Source organism: Schistocerca nitens, chromosome 10 (genome assembly GCF_023898315.1).
Source record: "Schistocerca nitens isolate TAMUIC-IGC-003100 chromosome 10, iqSchNite1.1, whole genome shotgun sequence".
Classification (NCBI taxonomy): Eukaryota; Metazoa; Arthropoda; class Insecta; order Orthoptera; family Acrididae; genus Schistocerca; species Schistocerca nitens.
In genome coordinates this window covers 207,154,378-207,170,103 of record NC_064623.1, presented here as the reverse complement: position 1 = coordinate 207,170,103, position 15,726 = coordinate 207,154,378, and the positions used below count along the sequence as shown (strand labels likewise).

Here is a 15,726-nt window from a genome sequence, read left to right as displayed (position 1 = left end):
CTGTTGGGCTCTAGAGTAACCTCATGTTTAAGTATGAGAATGCTTTCAAAATGTGTAGCATGTAACTGAGGCAAAATGTGGGTACAATCCTGATATTTACCTAGTTGGATGTGTTAAACTACCTAAAAACCACATCCAGGCTGGCTGGCACACTGGCCCTTGTTAATCCACAAGGTGGATTTGATCTGTGGTTTCCTACCTACCTGCCTCTGTCCTGGAAGTCGTGTTTTAATGTGCATTGTTTCTTGGTTAACTGTGCAGTCTTGGGTCTGATTAAGGCTAATAACTGATATTTTGCTGTATACTGAAAGGAGTGAAGGTAACAACTCGTCACACACACACACACACACACACGCACACACACGCACACACACACATACACAGTTATATTGTCCTAGCCACCTACCTTGTACAGGTGCTGCAGCTCGGCTGGGTTGGGGGTTCTGACAGGTGGAGGGGGTGAGAAAAGGATGTAGGAAATGGGAAGGAGGGGTGGAGGGAGGGGTGGCTGACACCTGGGAGGGAGAGGCAGCAGTGGAGTGGAATGGGCTAGGAATGTGGTACTGATGACCTCACAGTGGAGCATGGGGAGTTGCATGTTGTAAATGGCATTGTGGCGGAATGGATTGGGAGTGGAGGAATAAGGAATCAAAATGATTTGGACCTTCCAGTACCCCTTCTGCAGCACTAGCTTCTCTGAAGTACATACATGGTAACTGTCCTTACAACACATCGTTTGAACCTGCAGTCCCCTCAAACTAGATGTGCACCAGTCTCCATGCCGCAGCACCCCTCCCCCCTTACCCTCCATCCCTCTCACTCTCCACTCAAATTCTTCTCTTGAAAGGCTCTCTCACTTCTATTTCACAAATAAGGCTAAGTTTATCACTCACCTCCCAACCTTCCAGGTAATTATCTGTCGGCTCTTCCTTAATTGCTACCAACATCTGGGTACACTGAAAGCAGAAACATAGCACATTATACCAATATGCAACTGCAATGTGGATAGAAAGAGTATTTGAGGTAAATTGTCTCCCAAACACACAAACTTAAATGTTGAATCTCACAGAGAGAATGTTCTGTCTCAAGCTGTTGGATAAATTGGTTTCAAATATACTTCTACTTCCTTGGTACAATTTAGACAACAAAAATATGGAAAAACAAGCAGCTAAAATAGAATTTAAATACCCATTCTGTAGCTGAGAATGGAAGAAAAAGTAGAGAGGAACTTCCCGACAAAAGAAATATTAAATCTGCTATTAACACTCAGCTGCTTTCACCCATGAAAATACCAATTTGATAGACATAACAATTCATTAAAATTGGACTGAGCACAACTAAGCTTGTGTATTTACATTTTTTGGCTTTACCAATTCATAACCAAATTGTCAGCTTCCAAACTAACTCTGATCTCAGACTATGCTACAGATCAACCTGTCCCCACAAACTATTTACTGAAACAAAATAGAGAAGAAAAACTAAATATTGTCAGTATTCCGTTTCATCTCTGTTTATGCACATACAATGTTACAATCCACGTTATATGTAAACGCCAATGCCTGGTTAGTTAGTTAGTTGGTTACATGTTCCATAAATCATTTGAATGATTCTTTTATTAACGTGATGTGGAAACAGTTAATTTACAGGAAATGTATACATGATTAGCATTAACATTAATAACACAGTATTATTAGTTTTCTTTTTTTTTTAGGTTCAACCTGTTCACAAAGCAGAGGAGGAACTGACTGCACTCTTGAGGGAACTATATCAGTGGTCACCTGAGTTGATATGAAGGACTAAGAAAATGTGAATGGTTCAGGAAAGAATCATTCCCCTGATTAGTTCTCACCTAGTTTAATGCCTTCAGAGTTGTATAAGGCAACACACTAACCACTGTAAATTAACTGGGGAAATGAATGACAGTCAACGAAAGTAAGGCGAGAGTTCCCATCCTATGCCTCACCTGCACATAAGACAACATGTTCCATGAGTTCCTGGACTGATATTTCTATACCCCTCCCATCAGCCCTCTGTATTACATGACTCTTAAACTGTGTACAGTAATTTGAACCCTTTGGAATAAACATGCTGGGAGGCAGTCTATTGTTGTCAAGATGTGTGGACCTATGAAATAAGTGTGTGTGTGTGTGTGAGAGAGAGAGAGAGAGACAGAGAGAGAGAGAGAGAGAGAGAGAGAGAGAGAGAGAGAGAGAGAGAGAGAGAGAGCAGACATACAACTGAAACTATTCTTGAGCAGCACAAATGTTTCTGTGCAGTCCAGACGGCAGTGGACGATGATGATCACAATTGTTGCCTAACAAAAGATTTGACCAATGATAACATCATAGACGTAGGTAATTTGTTTAAAGAGCATCATCACGTGATGTCTCATATCATGGAGGAACTAAACTATGGTCCTGTGTAAATAGCATGAAAATTTGAAAAAGTGAAAGGTGTGCAGAAGGACTGTCCCACATAATCTGATAGTCAGTGCTGAATGACACACACACGTTTGCACCCAGACTGCAACACTAGATGAGCAGACATTTCTGACAGTTAAGGGGAATATTTATGACCAATGTTGTAACCAGGGCATTATCTACAACCATCAGTAGCCATTTACTCGAAGATGGGCTACCAGCAAGGGAAGACTCTACAGAGTTCTTAAGTTTGGAATAAGCACTCCAGACACAGGATTTCTTCCAGTAGATTAGATTAGATTAGATTAGATTTCGTTCCATAGATCCGTGCTGAGGAGATCCTCTTGAATGTGGAACATGTCAATTTTTTTTTTTTTTTTTTTATGTACACCATAGAATAAAAGTCAAATTGTATTATTATAAAGAAAATTTGCCTAACTTATTAGAAAAGGAAATTCTCAGTTGGACCTTTGTTGTTGTTGTGGTCTTCAGTCCTGAGACTGGTTTGATGCAGCTCTCCATGTGACTCTATCCTGTGCAAGCTTCTTCATCTCCCAGTACTTACTGCAACCTACATCCTTCTGAATCTGCTTAGTGTATTCATCTCTTGGTCTCCCTCTACGATTTTTACCCTCCATGCTGCCCTCCAATGCTCAATTTGTGATCCCTTGATGCCTCAGAACATGCCCTACCAATCGGTCCCTTCTTCTTGTCAAGTTGTGCCACAAACTCCTCTTCTCCCCTATTCTATTCAATACCTCCTCATTAGTTCTGTGATCTACCCATCTAATCTTCAGCATTCTTCTGTAGCACCACATTTCGAAAGCTTCTATTCTCTTCTTGTCCAAAATATTTATTGTCCATGTTTCATTTCCATACATGGCTACACTCCATACAAATACTTTCAGAAACGACTTCCTGACACCTAAATTTATACTCGATGTTAACAAATTCCTCTTCTTCAGAAACGCTATCCTTGCCATTGCCAGTCTACATTTTATATCCTCTCTATTTCGACCATTATCAGTTATTTTGCTCCCCAAATAGCAAAACTCCTTTACTACTTTAAGTATCTAATTCCCTCAGCATCACCCGACTTAATTTGACTACATTCCATTATCCTCGTTTTGCTTTTGTTGATGTTCATCTTATATCCTCCTTTCAAGACACTGTCCATTCTGTTCAACTGCTCTTCCAAGTCCTTTGCTGTCTCTGACAGAATTACAATGTTTTTATTTCTTCTCGATGGACTTTAATACCTACTCCGAATTTTTCTTTTGTTTCCTTTACTGCTTGCTCAATATACAGATTGAATAACATCGGGGAGAGGCTACAACCCTGTCTTACTCCCTTCCCAACCGCTGCTTCCCTTTCATGTCCCTCGACTCATAACTGCCATCTGATTTCTGTACAAATTGTGAATAGCCTTTCGCTCCCTGTATTTTATCCCAGCCACCTTTAGAATTTGAAAGAGAGTATTCCAGTCAACATTGTCAAAAGCTTTCTGTAAGTCTACAAATGCTAGAAATGTAGGTTTGCCATTCCTTAATCTTTCTTCTAAGATAAGGCGTAATGTCAGTATTGCCTCACGTGTTTCAACATTTCTACGGAATCCAAACTGATCTTCCCCGAGGTCGGCTTCTACCAGTTTATCCATTCGTCTGTAAAGAATTTGCGTTAGTATTTTGCAGCTGTGAGTTATTAAACTGATAGTTCGTTAATTTTCACATCTGTCAATACCTGCCTTCTTTGGGATTGGAATTATTATACTCTTCTTGAAGTCCGAGGGTATTTCGCCTGTCTTATACATTTGCTCACCAGATGGTAGAGTTTTGTCAGGACTGGCTCTCCCAAGGCCGTCAGTAGTTCTAATAGAATGTTGTCTACTCCCGGGGCCTTGTTTCGACTCAGGTCTTTCAGTGCTCTGTCAAACTCTTCACGCAGTATTGTATCTCCCATTTCGTCTTCATCTACATCCTCTTCCATTTCCATAATATTGTCCTCAAGTACATCGCCCTTGTATAGACCCTCTACATACTCCTTCCACCTTTCTGCCTTCCCTTCTTTGCTTAGAACTGGGTTTCCATCTGCGCTCTTGATATTCATTCAAGTGGTTCTCTTATCTCCAAAGGTCTATTTAATTTTCCTGTAGGCAGTATCTATCTTACCCCTAGTGAGAAAAGCCTCTACATCCTTACATTTGTCCTCTAGCCATCCCTGTTTAGCCATTTTGCACTTCCTGTCAATCTCATTTTTGAGACGTTTGTATTCCTTTTTGACTGCTTCATTTACTGCATTTTTATATTTTCTCCTTTCATCACTTAAATTCAATATTTTTTCTGTTACCCAACGATTTCTACTAGCCCTTGTCTTTTTACCTACTTGATCCTCTGCTGCCTTCACTACTTCATCTCTCAGAGCTACCCATTCTTCTTCTACTGTATTTCTTTCCCCCATTCCTCTTAATTGTTCCCTTATGCTCTCCCTGAAACTCTGTACAACCTCTGGTTTAGTCTGTTTATCCAGGTCCCATCTCCTTAAATTCCCACCTTTTTGTAGTTTCTTCAGTTTTAATCTACAGTTCATAACCAATAGATTGTGGTCAGAGTCCACATCTGCCCCTGGAAATGTCTTACAATTTAAAACCTGGTTCCTAAATCTCTGTCTTACCATTATATTCTATCTGAAACCTTTTGGTATCTCCAGGGTTCTTCCATGTATACAACCTTCTTTTATGATTCTTGAACCGAGTGTCAGCTATGATTAATTTATGCTCTGTGCAAAATTCTACCAGATGGCTTCCTCTTTCATTTCTTACCCCCAATCCATATTAACCTACTATGTTTGGACCTAGATCCCCAAAAAACATTTTAATTGATTGTCCACCATCAGTATGTCTATCCTACATGTATGTGACTGTAATATGTACCTTCACATTATTATAATTACGTTTGCATACATATTCCAGAAATACTTCATTCTATCATCAGGTTGATAATGTGACAATAATGGAAACTTTACAAAACATATTTGAATTTTACATTAAATGTCCATTTCATCATTACCCTGAATATAAGAACTGACGACACGAACTGCTTACGGCTATACATTTATGTCATATTACTGACCTGTGATGCATCCTCAACTTTTGATATTCACAAAGCTTCCTCATACTGTTCTTGAGACTACTCCATATTCCCTGCCTTCCTAACTAAACAACAGAATATACGACAATTATTGAGGACTACACTTAAATGTCTCAGTAAAGATTCATCACTTAATACATTTCATTTGAAAAAAGTGGTGCACAATAGGAAGACCTGGTTTGTTCTTCACACTAACTGCGACAGGACTTCCTCATATCCACCAAACCAAAATGCACTGCAATACAGTGTAAACGCATAATGCTTATGGATAATCCATTTCTCAATAAGAGCAGATGTGCCAATATTCATATCACCATACAGGTTCAGTTGTACCTGGTACAAGTAAAGAAACCCATTAACTGCTGTCTGCTGGGCACTTACATGACACTCCCATGCTGGGGAAGTGAACCTGTTGGGAACCATGGTGTTTTCCTTTGAACCTTTTCTGCCTCTTGAATTCAGGTTTTTCTTTGGACCTTTTCGATCTGTTGCATTCATCCAACTTGGTGAGAGTATCAGACTGACAAACAGTGCTCAAGAATTGACCAAACAAGGATCTTACAAGCAACTGCTTTAGTGTATCAATTCAACTTTCTCTGGATTCTTCCCAAAAATCTATCTTCCTTATAACTACGTTTATATCGTTAATCAACCTTAAATCACACTGAAGAAAAATTCCTAGATACTTGAAGTTGGGACTGATTCCAAAGGCTGACCACATAATCAGATGATATCTGCTCTTTTTATTTAATAATGTGCACTGCATTACATTTATTTCTAGCAACACACTATATATTGTGGGCAACCACGGCTGTAAGAACACATTCTAGTTAAACAAAACAGCAGCAGCTGTTGAATAATTCTTTATTAGGACAACCATTTTCACAACCGAAACTTGTGTCATCAGGCACATCTGAACAGATAAACACGACAGTGGAGGAAAAATTTAAAAAAAAATGTGATAAGAGGTCCATTGAAATCAAATGTAACTTTAATGATGTTTAGACACTATATATATGGAATGGACAAAAACCCTCACGAGAATCAGGTATGCAGTAAGCATAACACTCACATTCAAATAATTTACAGTGAAACAGAGATTAGCAAATGTACCATTACTCTCAGTCAAGTTGTATCGTATTTGGACTACCGTTCCTTTTAAGGAAGTTTTAATATAAGTGAGAGTGATGGAGGCATCCAATAATCTCTATGTTTTGCTATAAATGATTATCAATTTCAGTGACTGCTAACCATCTTCAGATCTGCTTGAAACATAATATGTAATAAATCCAGGGTGGAATCGTCAAGACATACAAACAAAATCAGCCAGGCCTCATCAAGCACAATGAAAAATATGGTAAGAACTAAGTCACAGTGCTGAGTGTGTTGTGAATAGTAGTAACAATTCACACGATTGCTAGGCCAACACTGTGACCTAGTTTGCACCATATTTTCAGTTGCACTCAATAATGCCTGGCTGATTTTATTTGTATCTCTTGATGATATGACCCTGGCTTTATTTTATCAGGATATGTTTTGAACAGATCTGAAGATGGTTGTCACTGACTGAAATCGATAGTAAAGGACAATTTTTTTGTGATCACAGACTGAAATAAAGGAAATATAATAGTGTCTTTTTCTTGGGGGACTCTTGGATCTACAGGAGACAGCATGAGAATGGTGTAACGTAGACATATAAAACATTTTCTGGCATCTACTGTTTGTATTCTGGCAAACATTTGCAGACTCTCTTCACGTAACATTTACCTCAATATTTCTTGACTGGTCTCTCAAATGGAATCTTCAAGGTCTCTATCATTTTGTCAGGGCACCATGCTGTCATTATATGTAACTGTCAAAATAACAAAGTCATAAAAGTGCTTTGAAATGAGTTCTCATACTGCAGCTGTGTGTTCTGTATGACATCCACACACAGTGCAATAAACATAGTACATTGCTGCAATATTGTGCAAGATATGCCATTCATCTGCCACAACACAGTACATCTGTACAGACTCTTTCGTCATTCTCTGCCTTACCTGTTGGTCAGTATAAAATGGCCTAAGAGTTCCATCATCCTCTTCTTGCTTAATACAGCTTACACATTCCATCACCTGAAAAGTTGCAACACACTGAATAAATATCAACTCTGAGCAAGTTGATCTGTATTTAAATAAAGAAATACTCAAAAAAGGATGAGCAGTAATCCCAAGCAGAGGAAGAAGTGAAGACAAATGGGTAAAAGAGATGATGATATGGAGGGATGGAGGAGTGATGGTGGGAAGGGTAAGATAAGTGACGGTTTATTATTTTAAAATAATAATAATAATAAAAAACCCTAGTGCCTTCCTTTATAGGGTAAGCCTGCTGCTAGAACAGCTCAGCTATTGGCTGCAAACATTTACACTACTGAGATGATGACATGTAACAGGCAAAAGCACAGAAACAACAATGCAGAGCAGCATATATGTCCAACAATTTTCAGTCAGGACAACATTAACACATTTTGGCAATTACTATGCACAGACCTTTCAAGCAGGGTACAGTCTAAAGAGTATTAAGAGATACTGCTTTAAATGTGTTGTTTTACATGTACCAGAAGATTTGAATCTTAAGAAAGGGCTCCCAGGATCAAGGACTAAATGCTTTAAAAAATGGGAATGAATTCCCATTCATGCATGATTTGAATGTGAAGATTCCCAGAATGGACTACAAAAACAAATTTGGTTTTACTTTTATTTATTTATTTATTATTTTCTTTTTCCTTAACATTTGTGAGCTACACTAATTAATTTGTTTGCACAGCATCAACTCTGTGATGTTCTATGATAAGAGATAAATCAATTAATCATGAACCTTTGAGACAGTGTGCCAAAGTCATATAAATACATTGAAGAGAGTATGGATATGAACGGAGGCCAATTTGAGTGTTTACTACAACCGTGTCCCATTGTGCATAGTTCACTGTAGGTGGGAACACAGTTTGAAGTCATTATTTTAGTAACATACATTTCAATAGGCATTAACTTAGAGAGTCCAGCTAAAACATTCATTAAGTTCCAGGGCTGGATGATACTATCCACCTGATCTGTTGACAATTTTAATTTCTGCTTTTTAAATGTTACTTAAAATCTTTCTCGTGAATTAAGATGTAGGCCAGAATACTATGTACGTCTTACTGGCTGTCAACTAATAGTTCTGAATTACTAACAGATATTATGCAGCCAATTAAATCACGATGGACGTAGGTTGCTGCAGTTATGTAGAGATAAAGGGACTTGGCGCAGGACATACTAGCCTTGAGAGCTGCATCAACTGAGTCTTCAGACTGAAGACAACAAAAACAATAACAATGGAAGGCATTTTCTTAATTCTTCTTTAAAATTATTATCTGCAGTATTTACTGTTTATTCGTTGGAGAGGTAGAGGCAATAAAGAGACAGAGCACTACCTTGTCTTAGATTGCTTTCTAGCACTAGATTTTTATTAACATGGATGAAGCTCTAATTAAATAAGACAGCAAATGCCATAAGCACAAATCTTCATCTCTCCTAGTGCTCACAACTAATGGGCCCCTCTCTTTCCAGGGTCTGAGTGACCTGCCTCTCTTTTCCAACTTATAACAACATAAAAGAAGGTTATAACTAGGCACACTTTTGGGGCCAGTGCCTCCTCCTTCAGGCAGAAGGGCTGAAAGCTCATCGAATGCAGTCCCCTACAATCAATCTTTCCTTCTCATCCTGTCCAGTAAGTCTCCCCTGCCCATGGTTCTGGGGTGACTTTTCCAAAATCTACCCCTTTTTCCTAGGCCTCTCCAGTCCTTTTCTTTCACCCCTCTTCTTTACCCTTCAACCTTCCTGCCGGAAGAGGAGACATTAGCTGTAAAAGCTTGACTAACAATAACCTCCTTTAGATTTTTTATCTATCCAATTACATTATATTATCAAAAATTGACTGTTTTCATTGTTATAAAAGCTAGGAATAGTTACAAAGTTTTAATTACCAGCAGAAAAATAAAGTTACATAATTAGTATTTGTTTGGGAATGCACGATTTCTTGGCGAATAGTGCTGATAAATTCTTCTCGGCAAATTAGTCCAGTAATGTCTTCATTTCAGAGTAATATTTCAACAAGTTTCCTACTTGTTATTTCCTAGCAACTTAACCACAATTAAACATTCATGTTTAGTCTCCACTATGATGGCAGTCATGTAGTTTTAATTATCACCTTGAAAAAATAGTTACATATCTAATGTTTTGTTTGGACAGAGGTACGTATCTGTAGTGCTGGTATACTCTGAAATTCATGCACCGTTGTACAGGAGCCAAAACAAAATGGCACAGCCCATGGTTACGTTGGAGTATCATGCAGTAATTCATTTACTGTTCTCTGGGGATTTCAACAGGTACTAGGACTGCAGGACTGTTCTTGATAACAAACAAAAAAATTATGTAACTTTATATTTTTTATAGTGATTATTAAAGCTTTGTAATTGCCTCTCATAGCTCAGAATGCTCTGCATGTCTTTCTGATTATCAAACAAAAGTGGTGAATTGTTAACAAATATTATACAATAATTATCCCATTTTCTTAGTGATATTTTTTGAATTATTATTCGTAGAACTTATTCTTCTTCAAGGAAGATATAAAGACGATAAAGAATAAGAATGATCTCATCTTAGGACTCATTGAAGAGGGAACTAACAACATTATTATTAAGTTGTGGTCTGTATGGGACAAATTTCTAGATTAGAAATATATTTTCTTAGTAATATTTCATCTTCAGCCACAACGTATTTATTTTCCAATTACTGTCCAATGTGTCTTTCAGCTACAACTCCATTTCCAAGGACTACACAGACATTATGAGAGTTACATCTGCTTCAGTTTTTCACCTGCATTTGACGACATATAGTTCGTCTTCAGCAATGCCGAAAGTACAAATCCGGAAGTTTTTAACATCAATTATGTCTATAAAGTATTTGACAATGGAGCTATAGCTCTAAAGTTTGTTGGACAGTAATAAGAAAATAAAAATATTGTAACTTAAGATGGAGTGTTATTAATAAAATATGCCCCGCCCTACATAACTAAAAGTTCTGAAAGCTAGGAATAGTTTTAACAGTATTTTCTCTTCTTGGAAGCATGTCTGTCACTGGTACTGTAATATTGTGGACTGGCCAGCATTTCTGTCTCCTTGCAAATTAATTGTTAACAATCTCATGTAAGTGACTGTTTTGTGTGTGTGTGTGTGTGTGTGTGTGTGTGTGTGTGTGTGTGTGTGTGTGTGTGTGAGGTCACAAGATTTTTTTGTTCTCGACAGTTACACTATTTGTACCAATATTATACCAAATATCATAAATAATGTAGCAACTGAACTTACCTCACATCCATTAATGCGCAGCATTTTTTTTTCAACTTCAGTGCGGCTGCTGGTACACTGCTCTGAGCTCCCAAAATCCTGAAAGAACAAAATTCTCATTCCAACATGAAAAACAATGTAAATGTTTCATAAGCATGAACATCCTTTCTCAGTAAACACACTCACAATAATCAACTGAATTAGGGTCAGATGCTTTCTCGCAGAGAGAGAGAGAGAGAGAGAGAGAGAGAGAGAGAGAGAGAGAAAGAGAAAGAGAGAGAGAGAGAGAGAGAGAGAGAGAGGGGGGGGGGGGATGGAATACAACACTGTCACACATGACTGGAATGCTGTTGGGCCTCGTAGTGGCTGCCAGTGTGCCAGTCAAATGGGGAATTGGAAGTTGTTGGCACCACTGTGTCCACAATACAGATACTCTCAACTGTCACATATTGTAGCAGCAGATAGGCTGACTAGTGATTTGCTGCATTGTGGTCAACTCAGTGATGAAAAATGACCAACAGAAAGCAGCTGTATCACCCAGAACTAATATTTCACTATGTGGTACAGACGAGACTCTCCCTCACATCTGTTTGTCACAGGTCACAGAGATTATAACAGCAAGAGCTGAAGGAGCGCAAGAATTGTTCAAAATCGGTTCCTCACCACGTGTGCTGAAGTGGACACAACACAAGATCAGCCGTAACCACCAGAAGCGATCTGAGCGGGAAAGGAATAACATGCTCAATCAGATTATTGCAACTGATGAAACCTGGGGAATAAGCATATGAAGCAACACTGAATATCCAGTCACCAGAATGGTGTTATCCAGGTCCACCGTGACAACAAAAACGCGTGACAGACTCCATCGACCAGGCAGCTCATGCTCATTTTCACTTGTTACAGCCACAGTATTCTGGAATGTTTAGGGATGGCCACACTGTCAATGCCCAATACTGTAACTTCCTCTTGTACCATCTCTGATGTTCACTTTGGTGAAAATGCCTGGCACTGCTGGATAACAAAATCATGCCCCATGATAACGCTACAGCCCACACTACAGGCATCATCAAGAATTGGGTGCAATTGTGGGGTGGGAAATCCTCCCTCCGCCACCATCGCAGCCTTTGGCTAAAGCAATTTGCAGAAATCATGGAAAACCTAAATCAGGATGGCCGGACGTGGGTTTGGACCTGAATGTGAGTCCAGTATCCTCACCACGGTGTCACCTCCCTTGGCGCATACATTGGATGTTAGAAGAATAATATCTACACAACTCCAAAGACAGCAGTGACAGATAAGTGCAAGAAATACTGCACAATTCACTTAACAGTTCATGCATCCAAGCTGCCAACAAAAATAATATACAGAAAAACTGAATGTAAAACTGAGGGCTTGTTTGATGACATCAAGTTTGGATTTAGAAAAGATACAGGCGAAAGTGAGGCAGTTCTGACACTGTGCTGCATGAGAGAGGCAAGATCTGACAAAAATAATGATACCTTGTTAGGATTTATTGACCTAATAAAAGCATCTGACAAAGTAAAATGTTGCAAAATTCTCAGAAAAATAAGTAGAAGCTTTATATGGAACGATGGGTAGCACATAAGGAACAAGAGAGAAGACAAAGAGAGAAGTACTCAGATTAAGAACAGGGTGTAAGGCAGGGATGCAGTCTTTCTCTCTTGCTGCAACCTGTAGACTGAAGAAGCAATGACAGAAATAAAAGAAAGGTTTAAGAGTGGTACAAAAATTCATGGGGATATGAAGATAATTCACTGATGACATTGCTTACCTCAGTAAAAATGGGGATGAACTGGATGGAGCAGACAATAAAGACAGGGAGTAAACCAAAGGAAGACATAAGTAATGACAACTAGCAGAACTAAGATTAGCCATAAACTTAATAACAAAACTGGGATCAACATAATGAATGAAGTACAGGACTGAGCTACTTTGGAAGGTAAATAATGAAGAAGGGTGAAGTAAAGATGATATAAGAAGCTGAGTAGCATAATAAAGTGAATATTCCTCTTTCAAATAAATGTGCTAATATTAAACACAGGTCTTAGTTTGAGGAAAATTTTTTTGGGAATGTAGGTGTGTGCGGAGCACAGCATACTATGGAAGTGATTCGTTGAATGTGGGAAAACCAGAAAAGAAGAGAATCGAAACATTTAAGGTGTAGTGTTACAGAAGAATACTGAAAATTAAGTGGACCCATAAGATCACAAGTGACGAGGCTCTTAGAAGAATCAACAAAGAAAGGAACATAAGTGAAAATGGTGAATAGGGGAAGAAACAGTATGATACGACATATGTTAAAACATTAGGGAACAAGGTCCTTAGTACAACAGGGTGCCATAGAGCACAAGAACTGCAAGGTAAAACAGAGATTGGAACACATCCAACAAATAATTGAGCATGTAAAATGGACGTGCTACTATGAGATGAATAGGAGAGTAAATCATGAAATCATGATAGCCTGTATCAAATCAGTCAGGAGAGAGAGAGAGAGAGAGAGAGAGAGAGAGAGAGAGAGAGAGAGAGTGTGTGTGTGTGTGTGTGTGTGTGTGTGTGTGTGTAGGGGTATGTGTAGGGTAGGGGGGTGTGGTGGTTATGTTAATATAATTTGACAAAATCATATAGCCTTATCCTGTTAACTTCCATAGTTTCTTACTATCCCTCTGCATGACAGAGATGACAGTAAAACCACAGAACTTTTGGATGGTCACCATGTTAGTATGGATGTGGATGGGCTCAACTTTATCTTTCATTTTATTTGATCATTAGTTCAATAACTGGCTGATTATGTCAGGTAGTATTGAATGACAGCCTTCATTTCAGAGAAAATATGATAAGCTACAGTTATTTGCATGTTTTCCTCTTTGAAGTGCTGTCAAAAGGAGATTTAAATATAGTGTACATAATTTTTCTCTACCCTTGTTTGAGCTGGAGAGAGAAATTTCCACATTAAGCACTGACTCCACCTCATGGAGGTCATTCACAAGATAAGATATCTTGTAGAGATAAAAATGGTACACAGAGGTGATTAAAAGCTGTAAATGTTTTGAGGAATCACAATAAAAATTTACTTCATCACTGACATGTTCCTTCATAATGTTACTACAAAACATACATATGTAGATAGGGAAGCGGTCAAAAGATGGATGCACCTTATGAATGTCACATATGATCTTTATGGTACACATTTACTCAGTAAATGCATAACTGTCCTAAAATATTATTCCACAGAATTTCAGTGAATCAAATTACAAAAAGCAGAAAACGTTTTTGGTATTTTCATTACCAAACCAGCTAGCATACACATAGCAAATACTGTTAATCTGACTTTGAAGTTCATCTCTCTGTGCTAACTTGAAGTGAGCAATGGATACTCAATTTCAACAGAAGTACTTAAGTGGTAATACTGGAGTTTTTGTTTATTTCACTCTCCCCCATCCATTTGAATTTTTAATGCATACTAAGAGTCTATAGCTCTCTATCCAGCATTAAGAACAAAAAGATACATGGACTTCATAATGCAGCACTAAAATATTTTGACCCAAGTGATTAATAAATCATATCAATGTATATAAAGTGCAACTAAACAATAGCTACTGTAACAGCTTTTAGAAAAGCAATTGCCACGTAAACCGTTGTAGATACGATTCTACTGATACATAAACACTTAAAACCATGCAAGAGGTATAAATGTAGTAAATTCCCCTGCATTTATCATGGAGTTGTACACACTTACTTGTCATAACAGAAAGTAATACAACATCATAACACTGATTACTTCACAGCAGTGTTTATACGGAATATTCATGTCAACAAACACTAATTCAAATCCTGAAAACGATGTAAGAAAGCGCAAGGCGACACTTCAGAATAAATGTTTCAGTAACTACGTCCGGAGACTACACAATAAAGCCTACCTGTTTAGTGACTTCTTAACTTATATAACTGTGTTAACGATAAAAGTTAATGAAGGCATTATTGATCCTAACGCGGTAGTCTACACATGAACTTACACAAGATAATGAGACAAAAAGTAATATGTAATAACGAACATGGACGGTAACACGGAATCGATATCGAATTAATTAAACAAAAAAGATATACCGTAGTACACTTAAGACATAGCACAAAGTCTGAAATGGCTTTTTTTTTTATTTTAACATGGTTAGGCGTCTTCGAAGTTACCAGTTGATTCCTCGTACCAAAGTACTTGCATATCACTTTTACTATCGAACACTATGGGTTCGAGTTACGATATTCTCTTAGGAGGGGAAAAAAGTGTGATTATCAGAACAAAAAGATTCCTCAATTTCAAGGAAACATTAAAAGAAATACACGGTACCTGGTTTATAGTATCCATCACTGGAGGAATTAATACTGAGCCCTTTTATGGCATTCTGACACACTTTCACATCAAACAATAGGAAAACAGATTCATGCAAGGGAGTAAGAAAATGGAGAAACAACTCTTTCTGTTTACTACTTAAACGCTTAAAACGCAAATGTGTATTTACGTCACCACTAATGTCAACAACAACAATGTCGACGAAAACATTCCCTGTGAGTTGCGAAATATCCAAATATCGACTATCGAATCTGGCTGGTAATTGCCAAGAATGATTGTCTATCAAACCCGCGGACCTACAACGATATATATCGAACATGCACTACATGCCGCCAGTGGCGCTAATTACGATTGATGGTTTAGTGCGTTGCCGGGGAAACATAGTTTATCGTTTTCGGTTGTGAATAGCAATGAGTGAAAGCGTTGCTGTTT

The 15,726-nt window shown here is 38.1% G+C and overlaps 1 protein-coding gene across 3 annotated transcripts in view; it reads right to left on the bottom strand.

Moving 5' to 3' along the window:
• LOC126210430 (zinc finger protein 189-like) overlaps positions 1 to 15,488 on the bottom strand; it is a 44,316-nt gene extending 28,828 nt beyond the window's left edge. The window contains exons 1-4 of one of the 3 annotated variants that reach the window (XM_049939661.1): positions 15,292 to 15,488; positions 10,950 to 11,027; positions 7,606 to 7,680; positions 894 to 956 (exon numbers count right to left, since the gene is read on the bottom strand). In XM_049939661.1, coding sequence (XP_049795618.1) covers positions 894 to 956; positions 7,606 to 7,680; positions 10,950 to 11,027; positions 15,292 to 15,309 — 234 coding nt within the window. In that variant the 5' untranslated portion in view covers positions 15,310 to 15,488. Of the gene's footprint in view, positions 1 to 893; positions 957 to 7,605; positions 7,681 to 10,949; positions 11,028 to 14,685; positions 14,710 to 14,866; positions 14,992 to 15,291 lie in introns of those variants that run through there. The other 2 variants (XM_049939662.1, XM_049939663.1) reach the window with 2 other exon arrangements.
• Between the last annotated feature and the right edge of the window lie 238 nt (positions 15,489 to 15,726).